At 60.0% G+C, this 20,052-nt stretch overlaps 8 protein-coding genes across 10 annotated transcripts; 3 read left to right on the top strand and 5 right to left on the bottom strand.

Annotated features, from left to right (window-relative positions):
* Positions 1-350: 350 nt before the first annotated feature.
* SDRG_00707 (hypothetical protein) lies at positions 351-2,280 on the top strand (the record flags this gene model as incomplete). Its single annotated transcript, XM_008606197.1, has 6 exons — positions 351-994; positions 1,049-1,478; positions 1,533-1,553; positions 1,600-1,953; positions 2,006-2,095; positions 2,140-2,280. 6 exons carry the CDS (start codon positions 351-353, stop codon positions 2,278-2,280), a joined length of 1,680 nt encoding a protein of 559 aa, XP_008604419.1.
* SDRG_00706 (hypothetical protein) lies at positions 2,178-7,454 on the bottom strand. Its single transcript, XM_008606196.1, has 13 exons — positions 7,295-7,454; positions 7,213-7,242; positions 6,653-7,155; positions 6,577-6,605; positions 6,367-6,525; positions 5,363-6,318; positions 4,831-5,315; positions 4,653-4,782; positions 3,985-4,611; positions 3,609-3,936; positions 3,434-3,567; positions 2,436-3,389; positions 2,178-2,389 (listed from the first exon to the last, which is right to left on the bottom strand). The coding sequence occupies exons 1-13, from the start codon at positions 7,424-7,426 to the stop codon at positions 2,303-2,305; spliced, it is 4,554 nt and encodes a 1,517-aa protein (XP_008604418.1). The 5' UTR covers positions 7,427-7,454; the 3' UTR covers positions 2,178-2,302.
* Positions 7,455-7,907: 453 nt separating this feature from the next.
* SDRG_00705 lies at positions 7,908-9,534 on the top strand. Of its 2 annotated transcripts, none has more exons than XM_008606194.1 (10): positions 7,908-7,987; positions 8,035-8,098; positions 8,142-8,310; positions 8,356-8,406; positions 8,460-8,503; positions 8,544-8,594; positions 8,644-8,674; positions 8,724-8,795; positions 8,847-8,976; positions 9,022-9,534. In XM_008606194.1, exons 1-10 carry the CDS (start codon positions 7,942-7,944, stop codon positions 9,465-9,467), a joined length of 1,104 nt encoding a protein of 367 aa, XP_008604416.1. In that variant the 5' UTR covers positions 7,908-7,941; the 3' UTR covers positions 9,468-9,534. The 2 variants fall into 2 exon arrangements, with proteins under 2 accessions (XP_008604416.1, XP_008604417.1); XM_008606195.1 differs by having other exon boundaries at positions 8,632-8,674.
* Positions 9,535-9,707: 173 nt separating this feature from the next.
* On the bottom strand, positions 9,708-12,074 carry SDRG_00704 (hypothetical protein). The gene is made up of 4 exons (XM_008606193.1): positions 11,781-12,074; positions 11,466-11,735; positions 10,414-11,417; positions 9,708-10,359 (listed from the first exon to the last, which is right to left on the bottom strand). The coding sequence occupies exons 1-4, from the start codon at positions 12,051-12,053 to the stop codon at positions 9,753-9,755; spliced, it is 2,154 nt and encodes a 717-aa protein (XP_008604415.1). The 5' UTR covers positions 12,054-12,074; the 3' UTR covers positions 9,708-9,752.
* A 575-nt stretch (positions 12,075-12,649) lies between these two features.
* On the top strand, positions 12,650-13,705 carry SDRG_00703. 2 transcript variants are annotated; one of them, XM_008606192.1, is made up of 4 exons: positions 12,650-13,184; positions 13,229-13,326; positions 13,371-13,471; positions 13,523-13,705. In XM_008606192.1, exons 1-4 carry the CDS (start codon positions 12,667-12,669, stop codon positions 13,589-13,591), a joined length of 786 nt encoding a protein of 261 aa, XP_008604414.1. In that variant the 5' UTR covers positions 12,650-12,666; the 3' UTR covers positions 13,592-13,705. The 2 variants fall into 2 exon arrangements, with proteins under 2 accessions (XP_008604414.1, XP_008604413.1); XM_008606191.1 differs by having other exon boundaries at positions 13,229-13,320; positions 13,523-13,591.
* SDRG_00702 (hypothetical protein) lies at positions 13,596-14,747 on the bottom strand. The gene is made up of 2 exons (XM_008606190.1): positions 14,526-14,747; positions 13,596-14,480 (listed from the first exon to the last, which is right to left on the bottom strand). The coding sequence occupies exons 1-2, from the start codon at positions 14,683-14,685 to the stop codon at positions 13,657-13,659; spliced, it is 984 nt and encodes a 327-aa protein (XP_008604412.1). The 5' UTR covers positions 14,686-14,747; the 3' UTR covers positions 13,596-13,656.
* Positions 14,748-15,743: 996 nt separating this feature from the next.
* Positions 15,744-16,902, bottom strand: SDRG_00701 (glutamine synthetase). Its single transcript, XM_008606189.1, has one exon. The coding sequence runs from the start codon at positions 16,873-16,875 to the stop codon at positions 15,805-15,807; it is 1,071 nt and encodes a 356-aa protein (XP_008604411.1). The 5' UTR covers positions 16,876-16,902; the 3' UTR covers positions 15,744-15,804.
* Positions 16,903-17,298: 396 nt separating this feature from the next.
* SDRG_00700 (hypothetical protein) lies at positions 17,299-19,721 on the bottom strand. Its single transcript, XM_008606188.1, has 8 exons — positions 19,590-19,721; positions 19,379-19,543; positions 19,181-19,332; positions 18,527-19,130; positions 18,260-18,480; positions 17,822-18,212; positions 17,552-17,717; positions 17,299-17,489 (listed from the first exon to the last, which is right to left on the bottom strand). The coding sequence occupies exons 1-7, from the start codon at positions 19,695-19,697 to the stop codon at positions 17,706-17,708; spliced, it is 1,653 nt and encodes a 550-aa protein (XP_008604410.1). The 5' UTR covers positions 19,698-19,721; the 3' UTR covers positions 17,299-17,489; positions 17,552-17,705.
* Between the last annotated feature and the right edge of the window lie 331 nt (positions 19,722-20,052).

The following is a 20,052-nucleotide window of genomic DNA, read 5'->3' as shown; positions in this document are numbered from 1 at the left end:
CCCGAGAGGCACCCAGGCACATGAACTAAAGTATCGAGACCGAACCCTTGTTCGAGCCACGACTGGCGACGCTGGACGCAGGGATCGAACGCGGTAGCGTGGCACCTTGTCCTCACGATTCTCGCCATCCCGACCGAGTTCGACCATGTAAAGATGCACATTGCCATCGGGCTCATCGGTCATTGATTGATGGCACTGCAATTTTACATCTCGATGCAATGGCAGCGTTGAATCGCTGCTCGAAATGCTTCCAAATGTTTTTTATGGCTTTGTATTGCTTTTTATAGATACCATCATTCTGTCCCAGCATCAACTGACTATTCGACGACCTCGGAGCTGGCCACCGCAGCATGAACACGTTCGGCAAGTTCCTCGGGCATGGCTCGTCGAGCAACACTGCCGCGGGCAACGCGCCGAGCGTGACGTCGAGCACAGGCCTAAGCTTTGCGTCGACGATCGGGCCGCCGTCCGGCGCCAGCACTGCCATGTCGGCCATGTCGCGGCTCGGCGGCTTCATGACCAAGGTTCCGTTTCCCTTGGGCGCGACGGCGGCGGCGCCGACCAACAAGATCGAGCGTGCAAGCCACGATGGTGAGCTCACCGAGTACGTGTACGAGCACGACCGCGTCGACGGCGGCGTCCTGCGGCCAAGTGTCGACCCGAAGCGGTACGGCGACGCGTCCGCTGCGATCGGGCTGGGCGACGACGTCTTTCCGACGACGACGCTGCCGGAAGGGTACGAGTGGACGAGCGAGTGGGAGGTCGACCTCTTCTCCAACTGGGCGAGCGTCGACAAGGACGGCTGGACGTACGGCGCGGACTGGACCGACGTGCTCAAGCTCGCAAAGGAGGAGCTCAGCCACGCGACAAAGCACCCGAACGACGCCGTGCGCCGCCGCCGCCACGTGCGCTACTACAAAAAGAAAGACCAAGGCAGCCGCGCCGAGGCCGAGCCCGAGACGACGACGACGTGGGCGGCCGAGCAAGATTTGCGGTACTTGCCATCCTCCTCCTCCAATGCCTCAACCTACTGATGCCATGACGCTAGGATGAGCGACGAAGACGCCGACGACCCGTTCTCGCGCACGGCGCAGAAGAAGCAGTCGGGCTTCCGGACCATGAACTTTGCGACGCGCGCGGGCAAAGACTTTACAAAGGACTACGCCAACATCACGGACCTCGGGTCGTTGCCGTGGCTTGTCAACGCCCAGGACGCGAGCGCGGTCCAGTCGGACGAAGCGATTCGCGAGAAAACCGCCAACCTCGAAGAGCGCATCAAGAAGGCGGCCGAGAAGAGCGCGGCGCAGGAAGAGGCGCTGCGCGCCAAGCACCAGAAGAAGCTCCGCGACGTTGCCCTCCAGCAGAAGAAGCTGTCGCTGCTCGTGGAGCAGTACCGCAAGGTCAAGGCCGAGTACGACACGCTGCAGGCCAATGCGACCGAGCTCGCGCGCGTCGTCGACACACTGCGCAAGGAAGCGGTGCGTGCGCTCCTGTCTGGCCTTGTTGGATCGCTCATGTCGCCTCTGCTGTAGACGGAAAAGGATATTTTGGCCGTACGCTTTGCCCTACCCCTACCACCTCGCCATCATCTGCATGTAGAACGAAGACCAGCGCGCCATCAACGCCGAGATGCAGGCCGCCAACCAGGCGCTCGAGGAGAAGGCCAAAGCGCTCGTGACGGCGCGCATTCGCTACAAGCGCGACAACAAGGCACTCGGCGCCGCGATCCAAGCGGCCAAGCAGCGGCTGGAGGCGCAGGAGAAGACCAAGGCGGCGGGCGGCGACGACCCGGTCGCGGCCGAGCTCGACGAGATGGTCGAGAAGCTCACAAAGCTCCACAGCAAGGTCGAAGCCGTCAAGCAGCATCGGCTCGCGATTGAAGAAGAACGCAAAGAAATGTTTAGCCAAGTTGTCGAAAAGAAGTCCGACTTGCGACTACAGTCCAAGATGAAGGTAGAGCAACCGCTTATGTAATAGCACCAGGGACACGAACGACCACACGTAGCTCGAGGCGACGCTGCACGAGATCGACTCGAAGCTCGAGCATCTTAAGCAAGAGCAAGCGAATTTGCTCAAGGCGTACGCCAACAAGCCTGTACGTTCCTCTGCCGTTTGTATCGCGTACTCATAGGACCATAGGAAGGCGAGCTCCTCAAGCAACTCAACAACAGACGGAGTGACATTCGCAATGAAATGTCGGCGCTCAAGAGCCGGCGCGCCGAGCTCGTCTCGCACAACGCGGCGCCCAGCGCGCCCCGACCGCAAGTCGCAGAGCTCTAATGGCAACGTTCTTTGCTGTCCCTTATCGATTGCGCCGGTGCGTCGACGCGTGGAGGGATGCTAACTGCTCGCGGATGCCCTGGATCTCGTCGGCGACCTTGTCATCGAGCTAGACATCGCGTGCAGGAGAGACAGCCTCTGTATGACGAACGTACCTCGCGCCGCTTGGCTTCCATGCGCGCAATGCTGCGGAGGACGTCGGTCTTGCCGGTCCGCGCCATCTCCTTTTGCAGCAAATTTGCGTACGACGCGCTGCTCTGCATGCGTTTGTTTGGCGGTTTGCAGAGCCTTTCCAGCAGCCGGGCTTGGGTCTTGGCATCGAGCTTCTTGGTTGCTGGATCGGTCGACGCTCGCACAAACGGCTGTTGGTTGCTCGTGTCGGGGGCGCTCGCACTCTTCTGCAAGTGCCGCTTGGGCTTGGGCGAGAGTTGCGGCTTCCGCGGTGTCTCGTGCAACTCTTTCTCGGCCGCCTCGAGAAGCTCGAGCATCTCGTGGAGCGCTACCTCGTCGCGGGTGACGTGGTCGAGCGTCGCGACGCTCTGGATCGGCGCGTACTTGCGCGCGATCCGGTGTTCGACTTTGTCTTCGAATGCTTTTGTGATGAAGTTGCTCTCGACGTGCTTGAAGTAGGAGAGCGCGCCGATCTGGTCGTCGTCTTCCTCGTCGTCTTGCGGGACGACCGCCGCCGCCGACGCCAGTGACGAGTCGTCGTCGTCATCGTCGTCATCGTTTAGGAAATCGTCGGCTGCCGGGTCCACCTCGGTTGCCTGCGGTTGCGGTGCCAAGGCAAGTGCGTCGAAGGTCGCTACGTCCGTGGATGAACGTCGGGACGACGACTTGCGATGACGAAGACGCGTCGACGGCAGCGACCCGAGATCAACCGTGTGTTGCCGAAGGAAGCGGTGGGGCTTTGGCTCGTCCGGCGCGGCTTCCAGCATGATTTGGCTGCAAAAGTCGCTCGGATTGAAGCGCAGCGAGCGAAGCCGGGGCACGGCCGGTGTCTCGTCTTCGTCGTTGTCCCCGTCCTCGTCCGCAGTCTCGGTCTTCACTGCCACGGGTCCGTCCACGCGCGTCGGGCCACTGGCCTCGAGAAAGAACGGGTCCAAGTACTACGCGCCGCATGAGAGCCCATCAAGAAGACGACGACTCGCACGTCAAAGTCGCAGTGCACACACACGTAGTCGTTGGCGTACATCTCTGTGAGTCCGTGCCGAAGGCAAAAGCCGTCGACGCGCTGCCGGTCGCCACTGCCGTCTTGGAGCGCGTTCTCGGCCATGAGCCAGAAATCTGTCCACTTCTTGAAACGTTGATACAAAGAGGCAAAGTACCGTGGTAGGCATAGCCGCCCGAGCCAAATTCGTCAAAGTGGGCAAACGCAGCTTGAAACTGTGCGCTCTGCACGAGAGACGCGAGCGTCGCTTCGAAGGCGGTGATGACGCACGAGAAGAGACGGTCGTCCCACGCATGCAGGAGCGCCATGGACGCCAATGGCTGACTGGCGTTGTTGAGCTCGGCGTCTGAGAGCTTGAGACTCGACCGGCGCTCGACGGGGCTAGTGGGAGCGACAACGACATCGCCGGGCGCCACTTGTACAAAGTCGGGCATCGTGCGCGTGCACCGGCGCTTCTTGAGCAGTCGCGAGTGGCTGCCCATGCTCTACAGCCCTGTTCACTGCACTCTGCGAGATGAAAGAAGCGACGGTACCTGCGGCAAACAGCGAAACTCGCCAATGTCCAAGTAGCCCGAGTCGTTGCTCTCGACGAGCTCAAACATTTGGGCGTACGCCAAGAGGCGAAGCCGCGTGCGAAGACTTCGTTTCCGGTGCAGCACTTGCGTCGGCGGAATGTGTCCGGGCCACTCGAGCCGCGCCACAAAGGCCATGGACGGGTTCCCAAAGCCCGCGAGCTGACAGCGCCGCACCGCGCGATTCCAAAGTACGCGCTTCGAGAGCAGGACGGCGTCGTCGACGTGCGACGGAAGCGGGTCCATGACACTCGCCGTGCGCTGGAGCCAGTACGGCGAGAACGTCGCCTCGAGCGCTTTCAGACTCAAGACGCGCGGAATGCGCTTGGTCGCCAAAAGCAGCAAAATGAGCTCGCCAAAGACAGCGATCGGCTCGAGGCGGGACGGTTTGGCCTTGACGAGGCCTGCGAAAATGGTGTCGAGGGTGTAGTGGGCCGTCAGTCGCAGGGTTGCAGGCGCTCGCCATGACGCGGCGCGGGGCTTGGCGCCCGTGAGTTTGCCAAAGCTCACGGATCGCAGTAAATGCCCCAGCAACAGCGCCGGAAACGTCTCGACGTTGCCAGCGAGCCGAAAGACCACGTGACGGACCTAGCCATAGCGTTCATACCAAAGACGGTTCGTGCGACTACCGTGGCGAGGGGCGGCTGCATGTCGCGGTCGTGGTTGCGGATCTTCTCGTCGGGCTTCTTCTCTTCCTTGGGCGACGCTGGTTCGTGCGGCAGCGTGAGGATGTTGAGGGCCACGCTCTCATCAATCGACCTACACCCGAATACCATGTCTCAAATGTCCTGAAGGTATGCAAAGTACTGGGAAATGTCTGCCGTATGACTCACATACTCGGACGACGTGAGGAGCGTCATCCACTCGATCGGAAGGACGACGCTCGGCTTGAAATACGAGAGCTGCGGCCAGTACACGTTGCTCTCTTGGATAACGTCGAGGTCTTCGAGGGCGGCGCGGTAGTTGGCAAAATCGTCCTGCGACGCAATCAGCCCCAGCGTCACTTTGAGTTTGAGCAAGCCCAGATCATGGGTCTTGAGCGGTACGAGCACATCGCACGAGCAGTTGCGCGGGAATGCACTGGGTCGGCGCGGGTTGACGGTCTCATCACCGTTGGCGTCGGCTTCATCGGACGTCATGGCTGCGTGCGCCGCGAGCAAAAGAGGTTTAAGCGACATAAACGCGTGGCCGGCAAAGACGCCGTCGCGCGTTTTGAGTTTGACGTGAATTTTGCTTTCGACGCAGTACTCGGTAAACGCCTCGGGGGATGCCAGCACATAGTGCAATCTCGCCTGCCCAATAAGAACTGAGTACTATGTCAAATCTGAAATCGCCATACTTCGCAGAGTTGCCAGCGGTGGATCGAGTGAAACTTGGGGCCGTCAAAGGAGAGCTTGCAAAACGCTTGACCGAGCTGGTACTCGAGCACATAGTCGGTGGCGACCGCGGTCCGTAGCGCAACGTCCTGCACTTCATGAAAGAACAAGCACACGCAAAAGTGGTCGCAGCTCGGGTCGACGTCGGTTCCGCGGACAGCGCTCAGACGCGGTTTCGCCAGCGCTTGCTCGGCGTAGGTAAAGTCGCGCACGTCGTGCTCGCGCCGGGCTTCGAGGATGCGTGCGAGGATGCCGTCGATGCGGACGACGGGCGGCGGCGGGTGCGTCGGGTCGGCGTGGAAGAATGCATGAATCGTTCGTGCCGTCGTCGTCACGCGCACTTGGTGTTTATAGATCTGATAGCACACAAAGCAAACCCGGCACTCGTTGGAGAGCACGAGCTGCTGGTTGAGGCCACGTTGCAGCGCGACGCTTGCCTCCCAAACGTGCATGTAGACGCCGCGCTGGCGGAGGCCGCAGATTGTGTCGAGCACCATCTTGAACGTCATGATGTAGCCCGACACGTTGGTCGCTAGCTTCATGTGGTCGTCGTCGTCCAGCACCAAGCCCAAGGATGCGACATCGTCGAGCGAGAGCGCAAAGGTTTCATGGCAGAGGAAGCACAGCATCGAGGACGGTAAGGACACGACAGCTTTCGGGGCCTTGGCACACGCTTCTTTTGTGCGGAGTGAGAGGCGCTTCGGTATCGACACGAGCGACTCGTACACGTCGCTGACGTCCGGCGGCGTCGTCGTTCGGAGCTTGTAGTGGAACGATTGAACTTGGAGAAACCACCATTTTCCGTCAATGTCTTTGATGAAATCGACGGCCATTTCATCGAATTTGACGCACGGAATGTGGTGCTGCACGTGCTGCACAATGCGGGCGACCGCGTCCAGCGCCGGCTGAATCGGCGGGCCTACCCGGTGGACTACCGTAGAAACGCGCGAGTGCGCGGACGATGTACCTCGGAGCTTGGAGGCGTGCAAATCTGGTACAAAGGGCACACCGCCGTTCGTCTCGCTCGGCTCGAGCGCGGTGCTCGACGCACAGTAATACTTGGCGACGTCGGTCGCGACCTCGAGCGACGTGTCATGCAGTTCGAGCTCGTGCGCTCGCTCGGCCGCTAAGCATAGATCGACCATGAGACACCCAGTGCATGCCAACGCAAGCGGACTTGGTCGGGCATAGTCGGAAAATTTGTTGCTATATAACAATAGACAAGTTGTCCACAAAGGAGACGACAGGTGTACTTGTTGAGGATGTAGAGCGCGTACGGGTTCTGGCTGCCGTGCACCCACACGGCGCGGTAAAAGGCGGCGTTGATGCCACGACACCGAATGTACTTTTGTACGACGTACCCGAGCTTCTTGGTGTCGCTCTGCAGAATGCGGTCCAAATGGCGCTTGGGAATCGCAATCGTAGTCGTGGACGGCGGCGCGAACGGCTTGGTGCTGCTCATCTTGCGCACAGCGAGCACGTCTTCGCTCGTCGGCTTGGGGATGTAATGGGCGTGGTAGTCGCTTGGGTCGACTGGCGCGGGTGTCGAGGCCGGCACGGTGATGTCAGCGATGAACTTGCGCTTCCAGTTGATCGGGCGGTCGACGCAGCAAATGTGGCCAGACGCGTCCGTCACGAGCCATAGGACGTCCTCCTTGGCACTCTCGCTGCTCTCGCAGAGGACTGTGTCGGGGATGTTGAGCTCGAGGCGCCGGCCGCCGACGGGCTGCAGAAACTTGTAAAAGTACAGGCCCGGCTAGACACGACCCACCAGCATGAGCCATTGCGGGGAGGGTAATGGTGGCATGGGCACCTTGATGTGCTTGGCGAGCTCGTCTTGGTCCTATTGCAGATGATGCTTCTCGTGATGGCCGAGGACAAGAAGAGACAAGTACGCTGTGCATGGCCGCCATGCTCAGCGCGGAGCGGAACCGGTGCGGCAGCGCAGCCTTGGTGGTCGGCTTGGCGCTCGTGCTGCGGCGGGCGTCGGGAGGGTGCTGGTCAAGGAACCGGCGGTTGGCCTCCATCCTGCGCGACCTTTCGCAACGGTAGTCGATACCACGACTATGACAGGCAAGGCGTTTTAGTCGTTTAACCGATCGACATCGCACCGTCCGCCGTTGGAATTCGCTTACACAAGTACACTTACGAAACACGAAGTAGCCATGTCAGGGTGCCAGCACACATGGCGCCGATTCGCGTGGCTCTAGCGCACGCTGCAAGCAGACGAGAACGTTCTCGTGGCGCTCGTTGCCGTGGCTAACCCCCATCGATGCGACGCTGTTCAGCACGCGACGGCCGCGACCTTGCACGCAACAAGGATGGCCTTGCCGCGCTGGGCGCTGGATCAAGTCTCCAATCCCACATTTTCTCGTCTTGCAGTACCAAAGGCTGCCACGTTGGCGCCGCAAGTCGTGCGGATTCCAAGTGCGTGCATCGAGCAACATACTTTTTAAGGGAATGTGTCCATGACTTTTACTCGGTTTAGTCGACTAGAAGAAAAACGCACGTGGCGGTTTGCAACCTCCAGAAGACAAAGCACATGGACTTGGTCTCGACGTCCAACTTCCATGCGACGCTGCTGCCAGGTACATGGTCGCGCGATGGGCTATGAGCTCCATGGAGCTGCACGTAGGTGCACTTGCGGTTCTCTTGATCCCGCCCGAGCGCGTCCATGCATGCAGCTGGGCGCTCCTCACGTACGTGCGACTGGCGATCGTCCTTCCAGACCATACCGCGTAGCCTGCTCCTCTACGGCGGCTGCAGCGTCGTGTGCCGGGAAGGCGACACAAACGTGAGCGCGTCGCACATTTGCCGGTCCAAGGAGGCCGAGGTCTTCTCGATGGTCGCCGACAAGGACGGGATCACGCTCTTCGTGGACCCGAACGGTGTCAAGGTCTTCGAGTTTGCGGTACGCTTCAGCATTGATGCAGCACGAGTACGATGCGTGTTGTAGAAGGTGCTGGAAGACATTCACCTGGCGCCCCAGCAGTGGCGAGCGATCCAGGTACAGAGAGACGGCTCCTCGACCGATACTATGCCCATCCAACGACACCATAGATCCACTTGGGCCCAATGGTCGCCGAGTTTCCCGGCGTCATACGGTGCGTGGAATGCACAGTACACAGCTCATGCGCTGCGTAGCTTTCTTTCGCAGCTGCTCGCCGAAGACAACATTAGCATTCTCAACATGAGGTACGCGATCTCTTGACCAATGCCCGACGCCACTCAGGTGTCGAGATAGCACCTACGACACCGACATCATTTACGTCCAAGTACGTTGCTCGTCGCATGGCGCAGTCGTCGCTAGACGCGGCTGAGTAGGAATGCAACTTGGAAAAGGCCATTCACTGCCTTCAGAGCAAGCTCTCACGCGGTGTCCACGGTCTCAAAGAGGTAGGAACCCTCGTCGTCTGCAAGATGACGCGACTTAGGACACCGTCATAGGTCAAGGACGAGGAGACCAGTCGGCGACTTAGCAGCGAAGGGTCCGACTCGCCCAGTCACCTCTCAAGCCCCTCGTCACTGCTACCGTCGCCCGTCAGTGTTGCTGGATCGTCGTCCCAATACCTCGCCGGTGCGGTTGGATGCTTGTCACACACCACCTAAGACCGGCATGTAGTGTACCCGGCGTCCATGGTGCTGGTTCGCTTGAAGAAGGACGCGATTCGCGACAGTGCCTTTGGGCTCACGCAGCTGCTGATGACGACCAACGCGCCGGGCGTGGCTACGACGTCGCGCCAGCACGCCAGCGCGTTCTGGTGCTACTGCGAAACGGCCGAGGAAATTTGCTTGATCCTCGACGAAGAGTGCTTGAGCGACTTCTCCGAGAGTGCCGTCGTTGTGTCGCCGGACCGATGGCGCGTCATTACGCTCTGCGGACGCAAGTATGGCTTTGACGAGACGGGCATCGTCGCTGCCATGTCGGGACTCGACTCGGTGCACACGCAAGTGCTCAACATTAGTTCATTTGGCTCCAACGTCACCCTCGTGCTGGAAGATGCGCTCGACGAAGCAGTCGCGACTCTTGCAGCGTCGCTGCGTCTCGATCGCGTCGAGCGTCTCTAAGAACTGATCGATCCATCTCCGTACTATACAATTCGTCTGCTGACACGGACGTCATTGTCTGCCTTTCCTCATCGACTCTCGCACAAAGCAAGGGTTAGGGTTGTCGTGGCCTTGGCGACTGACGCAACTAGCCGTTGACGGTAAAGCTCCCAAGCGGCAGCCAGATACCCTTCGGTCTTCGGACGTGCAAGCGTGCTGCATCTTGCATCATATTGCTGTGGGCTTGTCCTGGCGACACATTCTCGGCTAAAAGAGACTATTCTAATTAGTGGGATGCTAGCGACTCTATCGCGCGGCGGTGCTGCTCGAGCGATGCCGCAGGACGGACGCGAGCATCTTGATGCGGCGGAGGTACATGGATGTCAAAAGCCCTCCTTTGTCGTTCACGTAGTAGGACGCGCCGTGGTGGAGGACGTCGAGGGCCGGTGCCAGCGCCGTGTGCACGAGGTCCTTTGTGAGACAGAACGCTGCCGCTGCCACGCACGGAGTCGCGACGTTCGGCCAGACTTTACTGAGAGCGACGACCGACGCAAAGCACTGCAACGCGTCGTTGCGAGTCGATGGCATCTGCCGCAGTACGAGGCCGTAGAGCGTCCACGCATCCAGCTGCAAATGCACTTCGTCCAGAGTCGCGAAACTGCGATCCACCGACCACGTTGCAAATGCGGTCTCGAGCGCGATGCTCGACGCAGGGCGCGTCACGACCGTCGGACACGTGCGCGTCATCCACATTTGTGCGGCGTCGGCAATCTCGGATCCCGTAAGTCGTTGGTCGGCGCCGAGGAAGAGCAAGTCAAAGGCCAAGAGTGGCAAGTGGGCATCCGGGAGGCGGTCGTAGTACGCCGCGCGGTCGAGGAGCAACGCCGCGTCCTCGTCGATCGGCTCCTTCTTCCTACCATCCCACTGCGATAGTCCAAGTAGAAAAGATATTAGTGGTGGGACGTACAAGAAGAGTGCGTGGCGAAGCAGCGACCGCATCGTCTTGGTTGCTCGTGGATCGTCGAGGCCGATGCACGCTGCGAGGTGCACGCACGCATCGAGCTGCGTCGACGTCGGCGCCATGGCCTTGGTCCGCGCGTGTTGCGTGATGATCGACTGGAAATACGACGTCGCGCGCTCGACGGCAAGGATGCGGAAGCTTACGTGGCCATTGTGAAGCTGCAGCTGGTACGTGCGCTCGCTCGCACCGACGGCTGCCTCGGCGCGGACGCCGAGGACGAGGGCTCGCGACGGGTCCTGCCACTGGGCTGCGACGCTCGCACTCCAGAGGTAGATGACCCAATTCGGGTGTAGCCGCAAGCACTCGGTCATGACGCGCTCCAGCGTCTCGCGCATGGCAGTGGGGTCGTGCCAGTGCATAATGGCACTCGTGTCGCCTTCGTCATCGGACGAAGCCGGCGACGAAGACGACGACGACAGCTCGTCATCGGTTGACGCGGTCCTTCTTGTTGGTGTTGTCGTCGACTTGGTGCGAAGTCGGTGTTGCAGAAGCGCGGGCGATGCGTTCATGAGCGCGACCCCGGCCCACGGGGCACGCAAGTTTTGGGTTGTCCACGCGGCGTGCAGCTGCTTCATACCGTGCGGAGTGTCGACATGGACTTGGAGCAGCTGCAGAATCCACTGAAATTCGGCCGGTACGACGGCGCTAAAGAGGTGGAAGACGCCAAGTCCAAAGCGCGCGCGGCCGAGAAGATCCGTGTACGTGCGTTGCGGCAGACGCGGCGACGCGGTCGTCAGCGCATGGCGAAGCGACGTGTAGAGACTGAGGCTCTTGCGCAGCGCGGTCACGGCGGGGTTGACGTTGTGCTGGAGCAGGTGCGATATGCCGGTCAGTGCATACGCCTCGGCCAGCGCAGCATCGCATCGAAGCTTGCGCGCGACCGAGCGCTGCGGTAGCTCTGTGAACTGCGAGACGATCGCGACCGCCTTTTCAGCGTCCTCGATGGCTTTCTAACCAGCAAGAGGAGGTTGTTGAGGCAAGCAGACGAGCGAGCGTACCTGTGTGCAGAGCGCATCTTGCGACACGAGCGCACGCACGAATTGGAGCTCGGCCTTGAGGACGCTCACGAGGACGTCGGCGCCCGGCGGGATTTCCGAGAGGAGGACAAACGCCATGTCGAGCTTGTTTGTCAGCAGGAACGCCACAGCACGCTGCATGCGCTCGTGGAGCTCGACGGCCGACATAAAGTGCACTGACCCACGCACGCTAAGCATGAGGTCGCGCTCAAGCTGGCCGCGCTTCTCGTCCACGAGCGTGAGCTCGGTCGCCTACCAGACAATCCAGACACCGCGATGCAATGGCACAACACGTACATTAAGCAAGAGGCGCGCGAGCTCCGAAGATGAGAGTCGGTCGACGCTCTTGCCGTCGACGGCCACAAGCTGGTGGCCCACGTGCAGCTCGTCCCAGCCACTGGCCATATCGCTCAGGGCAATGTTGGCCTCGACCTTGGCCATGATCAAGCTCTTGATCGCATGGCGCTTGGCGAAGACGCCCTTGGCGAAGGCGAAGCCGTCCCATGCGACGGCGGCCGACGTGCGCCGGCACGTGTACTCGCCAGGGCCGAGGATCTCGTCGTCGCGCATGCCGACGATGATGGACGCGTGCAATGGCAAATGACACAATCGATTGCATTATGCATCCGGATACACTATCCGGTTAATCCGACTGCGTGGGACATGGCATTTCACGCTTGCAAAATCACTCTATTTCCCACCAAAGTTCCGCTTCAAATTCAAATTGTCTGAATTCGTCGATTCATTGTTGAGTTGTCTTGTCGTCAGCTACGTATTCTGTACAATTTTAGAATATTTGTTGATCCCTCCATCCACACTAGCAAATTTCCTCTTCACTATATCGCCGGGCCATGGCTGCACCAGCGGTGGTGCAGGTTGTGTTTGCTACAGTACTCGCGCAGTTGGTGCAGTTGGTGCAGTTGGTGCAGATGACAACGCGATCTGTTGCTAATAATTCCAAGTCCTATCGATAAAAGTCCTATCGATAGCAGCTATGTCCAACAACAACAAATGACAATCTGTCCGCCACAGCAAGGGAACTATGGTACACTAAAGTTCGCTGTGGTGGAGACTTGCGTGGGTTTCCGACCTCTCATACTTAATAAGATACCGCTCATTGACACTTGCAAAAATGTATGGGATTCATATCAGGTTCGAGAGGGTGTCGCGTCGCCAGTTTCGAATGCTGGACGAGCGCAACGGTCGCCAGCGGCGCCATGGCTTGGAGCGCCCGTGGCACCCGCGCCAGGTCATCGTCGTAAGCATATTTGGCCTCTCGGTCGTGTGCGCCGGCCTCTCGACGGCGCTACTGGTGCCCGAGGCCCATGACCTCTGCGACCTCGTCGTCCTCGCCAGCGTCGCAATGGCAATTGCAGTGCTCTTTGGCGTCATGGTCGCCTTGTTCATCGCAGTGTCCACAGCCGATACGCTCGCTACCAAGTACCCGCGAAGCTTGCACCCGGGCGAGAAGATCGCGCGCTGCCGGTCCTGCAATCTCACGGTCAACTCGCGCACCAAGCACTGTCTCTGTTGCGCCAAGTGCGTCGAGGGGTTCGACCACCACTGTGACTACCTCAATACGTGCATTGGCACGGCGAACGTCCGGCAATTCCGCCTCCTCATTGCTGCGAGCATCGCGTACCTCCTTGTCCAGACAGCGCTCGCCATCGCTACGCTTCTCGTGAGCTCGGCTTCATCCGGGTAGCGCTCTCATATTTGATCCAACGATGTATACATGGTTCTAGAGCGAAAGCGCTCGTGGCGCTGCTTGCAGCCTTGCCAGCCATGGGCCTCATGGGTCTCTTTGTCCTCGCGGCCTTTCAGGCGTACATCTATCGTACAGGTCCACATCTGCTTCGTCAACAAACACTAATTCGCATGCTACAGGGATGACGACGTTCGAGTTTGCGGTGCACATGAGCCGCGCCAAGCGCAAGAAGCACGTCGTTCAGCAGCACCCAGCGACAAAGAAGCCCTTGCCTCCTTCGGTACTGACGCTATCTCTGCTTGTCGACGGTGCTGACATTGCGCCACTGTAGGTGCACCTCGTCATGCTATCGTCCACCGCCTCGGGGCCGCCGCCACCGCTTCTGCTGCAGTTCGTCTAGACACTTGATCTACTAAAGCTAGTGTCGTATGGAGGAGGCTCTTAAATATATATACACGAGGGCGACTACGCTCCGCAGGCCGGTACTGCATCGTACCGGCACACGAGGCCATTGAGTTCTGAGATGAGCGCGTCAAACTCAAACGCGGCCGCGTCGTCCGTCTTGAGCTCGGTCGTTGCGCACGTCGGCTCCTCGACGGGTTCTTCGAGCACGTGGTAGTACTGCTCACAGGCTTCTTCCATGGCCATTTCAATGTTGGCGACTTCCGAGACGCTCGCTTTCTGGTGCTCGACGCAGCGCGCGAGGAGGTTCTCGACGTCTTCGAGCTGCGACACGAGCTTTTGCTGCGCCTGGGCGCTCGGCGATCGCAGCAGCGGTGTCGCAATCGACGTGAACGGCGAGGCCCACGGCGTAGCGAGCAGCGACGCGGACGCTTCAATCACATCCACGCGTAGAGTGTTCGGGTCTTCCCAGGACGCCGGCTTGGGCACATTGTCGTCGACGCAGCCCGTAAAGTACTGGTTGAGGATCCACGCCTTGCTCTCTTCGATCTCGCGGGCTTGGCGGCGCAGCGCCAGCTCTTGGTCGTGGGCCACCTTTTGCGCATACTCGCACTGCGCCGAGAGTTTGGCAATGAGGTCGTCCGTCTTGCGCGTCGCCTGATGCTGCATGCGCCGAAGGTACTGGTTCTCCGAATTGAGCCCGAGAACTTCAAATTCTTTGACCGCCAAGTCGCAGCGCATCGTGACCAGTTGGCTCTCGAGGCGCAGCACCTCCTCCTGGAGCAGCTTGTTTTCGTGCTCGAAGTCATCGGGCTTGGGCGGGGCGGGCGCGCTCGGAAAGTCCGCAAACAAGTCGCTGTGCAGCCCATGCGGGTGATGGCGCCCGACTACAACAAGCCCGTCATCGTCAAAGGACGCCGCGGCGTCATTACCGCGGAAGGCGCTCTCGAGGCTCAGGGGTCCGCGGGTGAAGCACACGTTCGGCGCGTTCTTCTTGGTCATGAAGAAGGGCATGTGGGCCGACGCCTCGGGCTTGGCGCCGCGCGGCTTCTTGTTGCTGCTCGTCGTCATGGTCGTTGTTGTCGCCGTCATGGCCGTTGATGGTCTCTGCCTCGACGAAGAGGATGGCCAAGTACTGTGTACGTAACCCTTGCGCTCGCAAAAAAGCCGATGGCAAATCCCACGCTGATACGCCATTTGTCAAACCTGTCCCAATATCGACGCACCCAACAAGCGTGGCCAGCGCCGCCCAATATCTGCAGGACGATCGCCATGCGCGAGAAAGTTTGGGGCGCCGCCGATCGCGCGACGTAGCGCAGTTACCGACGCGAGGCCAGCGGTGAGTAACTGCTTGGCGTCCACGCGCGCTGCGAGCCAGTGCGCTGCGGTAACGGGGCTATTACTGCGCGTCTTACCAGGTGGGTGTTGAAGCACTTGTGCAGAAGCATGTCAAATGTGTCTTGAAGGTCAACTGGCCGCCGACACGGTCTATTGAGGCGGACAGGCGCTCGATTTCGTCGTCTCGGGGTGGATCTTGGAGAATGAGCCAGAAGCAACTCGGTTCTTAGTTTGCTTGGTGCAGTGACATGGCACAGTTGTTACTCGTTGGCGGCAGTCGGTGATGGACTTGATACGGCCAGCGCCACCGATCGCATTTGGCTGCCTACTGGACGCCGGAGATGCGTAATGCTCGACCAGCCATGAGCCATGAGCCATGGACGTCATCGCTTGCGCTTGGTAGCGAGTAGTCGAAGCAGCGTTGCAGGGCGAATGCGTGGCGCTGGTCGGCGGAACGTCGCCTCGATCCTACGACGCGGTCGGATCCGAGACAGAGTTGGCGCTGGCGGAGCAAATGAGACGATCTTGAGAGATCCGAGTGTCGTCCAGCTGCTGACTATCGACGTCCAGCTAATACAAACCGCAAGTGATAAAATGCATGGAAGCTTGGGAACTTTGACGTGGCGCAGCTGGCGACCAGCGGCCGCAGGTTCGATCGACGCGGTAGCTACTCCGCCAACCAGTACTCGATCCCATGCGCCCGACGCCGTCCAGGACGCGGCTGGTGCGAGGGCAGGTGTCGCGGCTGCAAAGAACGTGGTTGGCGACACGCACGCTGTTGACGGAAACACAGAGCGGATGATGGGCGGCGATGGATACAAGGGAATGAGGATGGTTCGATGATTCTTCTTACTACTGTACTACTACAAATGCTTACGCTTCGTTGAGCGAGATGGTCTTCATGATGCGGCCCGTGACGACGTACGGGTCCATGTTGGAGGACGGGCGACGGTCTTCGAAGTAGCCCTTGCCGTCGGCCTCGGCCTGGCGCGGGATGCGGATCGACGCGCCGCGGTTGGCGACACCGTACGAGAACTGGTCGATCGACGCGGTCTCGTGGCGGCCCGTGAGGCGGCGCTCGTTGCCCGTACCGTACGCGGCAATGTGCACCTTGTGCTTCAACTTGAGCTTCTCGAGCGCCTCGATGATCTTGACCATGCCGCCGTCTTCGCGCATCGCCTTGGTCGACACGTTGGTGTGGCAGCCGGCGCCGTTCCAGTCACCGGGAATCGGCTTCGGGTCGAACGACACGATGACGCCAAAGTCCTCGCAGACGCGGAGGAGGATGTAGCGCGAGATCCACATCTGGTCACCGGATTCGATGCCCGTGCAGGGACCGACCTGGTACTCCCACTGGCCGGGCATGACTTCGGCGTTGATGCCCGAGATGCGGATGCCAGCGTACAAGCACGCGCGGTAGTGCGCGTCGGCGATGAGGCGGCCAAAGGCCGAGTGCGCGCCGGCGCCACAATAGTACGGACCCTGCGGCCCCGGGTAGCCACCGACGGGCCAGCCGTACGGCGTGACCTTGTCGGCCTCGAAGAGCGTGTACTCCTGCTCGATGCCGAACCACGGGACTTCCTTCTCGCACGCCTTCATGACGCGGGCCGCGTCAAAGCGCGTGTTGGACGGGATCGGCGTCATGTCGGGCTTGTAGCAGTCGCACATGACGAGGATGTGGTTGCCGCGGCGGAACGGGTCCTTGTAGATGGCGGCGGGCTTGAGCATGACTTCCGAGTCCTGGCCAGGCGCCTGGCCCGTGCTCGAGCCGTCAAAGTTCCAGATCGGGAGGTCGGCGACCGAGGTCGGGTACTTATCGAGCGTGCGCGTCTTGCAGCGGAGGTCTTCGCCCGAGCCGCCGACCCAGACGTACTCGGCCTGGATGAAGCTACCAGTGTCGAGCTCCATGTACTTGTCGTAGACCGCGCGATCGAGCTTGCTCATGTTCGTGTTGCTACCTTGCTGGCAAAATGCAAAATGTGCATGGAAGCAGCCAAGGAAGATGCTCGGCGTCCTTGGTCGGATCCACATCATTGTTCCAATTTATTCTATTATCTTGTTGTTTGTATCAAGAGGCTTCGAATATAATGCAACATGACTTGTAATCACGGTCAGATCTTGATCTCTAATCGTCTCCTCTGATTGGTCGAATCCCCGACCACAAAGGGAACTTTTGTGTGGTCCAATTCGCCAGCGCCGGATAACAGCCGCCGATCGGCGGGAAATGTCCGGATAAACGGATGGCCTCCGGCTCGATGCGCACGCGGACCCCGGAGTTGGCCCCGGCTGGCGAAGTTAGGCTGCGTTGGCGCGAAGTTCGAAGGTGATATGCACGCGCCACGTCAGAGGTACGTACACGTACAATACGCATGGATGTTTCAACTTGATCTTTGTATTGCAATGTACGAAACGTTCGGCTTTTCAATGTACGGAACGGTCGGACAGAGCATTCTTGTGGTTGTGCGACTGGCCGGCAGCGCTTGCGCAGGCGGAGCGTGTCCAGCGCATGGTGCATGCGCGCCGACATGTCGCCAGATGCAAGGCTTGAACTCGGGCATCTGACGTGGCAGCAGCGTGAGCGCGCGTCGAGATGGCGACGATCGAACGAACGAACGAGTACCTTGCGGTCGACCAGCCCGAGATGATTGCACGACAACACTTCTTGTTCGCGTGGCCGAGCTAGGCACAACACACAACACATACGCAAGACAGACGACGTAGAAAGCCTCGATGAACGGGTTAACGAGGGCGACGACGCTTGCCTGCGCAGCTGCTCACTTGGCCGCCTAGAAGAACCAGGCACAGGAGGTTGGTGACGACCATTCAAGGAGAAGAAGAGAGAGAGTAGAGAGGACGAGCCAAGAGTGCATGCAAGTATAAAGGACGGTACCTCGTCTTCCTTCTTGGTTTCGCTCGAGGTGCCTTCCGCAGGAGGCGCATTCGTCGACCCGTCGGCCGCCGCGGTCACGCCCCACGCCGCATTCGCCGCGTCCACGCCATAGTACGCCGCGTACTCGTAGTAGCCATTCCAGTACGCGTTCGGGTCGTTGGGATCTGCCGTTGCCGTCGCCGCTGTCGCATCGGGGGCCGCCGCCTCGGCAGTCGCGTCACCTGCGGTCGTCGTCGTCGTCGTCGCGGCGGTCGCATCACCGGCCGGCCCGTAGTACGACTGGTACTGCTGGTATTGCTGCTGCTGTTGCTGATAGTACTGCTGCTGATAATGCGGCGCATACGGGTCGACCGTGCCGTACGTGCCGCTGCCGCGCGACTGCTCGCCATAGCTACGCAACTCGTCAGCCAAGCAAGCCTCGGCCAAATCGTCGCCTACTGCGAGTTGCTGTTGTAGTTGCGCGCAGAGTCGTTGAGCAAAATCGCGTCAATCTCGGCCTTGGCCATCTGCACGGCGTGCTGCGTCGGGCCCGCGATCGAGATCGTGCGCACTTCGGGCATCGACCCCGGGTCCGGCACGTTGGGAATTTGAATGCGGCAGTCGTGGCGCTCTTGGATCGCGCGGACGTTGGCGCCTTGGCGGCCAATGACGATACCCACCTAAGATACACGTGAGCATGAGGTACGTACGCGCTTGAATTCGCACCCGATCGTTTGGCAGCTGCATGTAGATGGTGTTGGCGCCCTGCGGCAACAAGTTTTGCTGGTCGTTGACAAGCATCTGAATTTCGACGCGCGCCGCCTCCTTGGCTTCCGACGTGCCGGTAATGATGAGCGTGCGCAGGCTGGGGTTCTCGCTGTCGGGCGCCGACGGTACGACCACGTTGGCCCCTGTGCGCTGCTGGACGCCCTTGACGGTCACGCCTTGGCGGCCAATGATCAGGCCAACCTTGTCGTTCGGCACGACGAGCTTGAGCGCGTCCGGCGGCGGCTCGTTGCGGTCGCGACGCCCGCCCTCGACGCGGTCGCCCAAGATGCCGTTGATCATGTTGCGTGCAATCTCGACCTGCGCCGGCGTGCCGGCAATCTGCACGATGCGCTCCGTGGGCGGACCGCCGTCGTCTTCGCGCCCGACTTGGATATGACTGCCGCTCTTGTTCTGCAAGTCGCGGATGGTTTCACCGCCGCGGCCAATGATCAAGCCGACCAACGCACGGGGCACCGACATTTTGAACATGGTCTCGCCGCCGATACCGCCGCCGAGCGGCCCATAATGCGTGATTTCGGTCGACCCGTTGTTCTCAGCGACCCTACATACACGTGGTTTGTATCCAGGAAGCGTATGGTAAGGGGTACATACTGACGGAGCTGCTCCTGCTTCAACTTCATGGCCTTCTCCGGGTTGAAGAGAATGTCTTCGACGAGCTCCTGGGCCTTGGCAATCTGGTCGTCCGTGTCGGCCGTAATGAGCACGTGCATATCGTCGTTCTCATCGGGATCGCCAAACGATTCCTGCAATCACGTTATCGTGAGGCCGCATGATGCCTCGCATGCCCACCTTGACCGAGCCGCGGCCACGGATAAGAATGCGCGAGCCCGAGAGGTCTTCCATGCGCTTCTGGTTCGAGCCGCGAGGGCCAATGAGGAGGCCCATAAAGTTAATGTCCGGGTACTTCTCGACGGGGATGTACACCTTCTTCTTCTTCCGGCCGTCCATGTCGTCCTAGCCCTCGGTCCTTAGCGCATGGCACATGCAATGATACGCGTACGTCGAAGCGGTTCTTGCGCTTCCCGAGGATGCTGTTGTCGGAAGGAACTGTCAAGCCGAGACGCGCGGCAATCGCGCGGGCCTTGGCGACCGGATCGTTGTCGGCCATGGAATCAGTGCTCTCGACGTGCGATGGCAAATTACAAACTGGGACGCCGTTGGCATTAAAAATCAAAGTCTTTTTAATGCAAAACCTTTTTGTTTACATGTTTATTGTATGACAATGGGAATACAAATACAGAAAGATCGTTTAAAAGTATTTCTCCGGATACGCATCGATCTTCCGGAAGATGCGGATCCAGCGACGTGGCCAACGGCAAGCGCATCCAGCGCCGACAATAAGACGAGCCTAAGATCAACGACCCGCGAGGACCAGCGTCCCGTTCCGCGAGCTACCTTTTAACTACGCTCTCTCGGTCCTTGCTGCACGGACGACTGAATGAAAACGCTGATGCGACGTGACA

Source organism: Saprolegnia diclina (assembly GCF_000281045.1).
Source record: "Saprolegnia diclina VS20 unplaced genomic scaffold supercont1.2, whole genome shotgun sequence".
NCBI lineage: Eukaryota > Oomycota > Saprolegniomycetes > Saprolegniales > Saprolegniaceae > Saprolegnia > Saprolegnia diclina.
The sequence above is the reverse complement of the archived record's forward strand: the minus strand, read 5'-3'. Positions and strand labels throughout refer to the sequence as shown.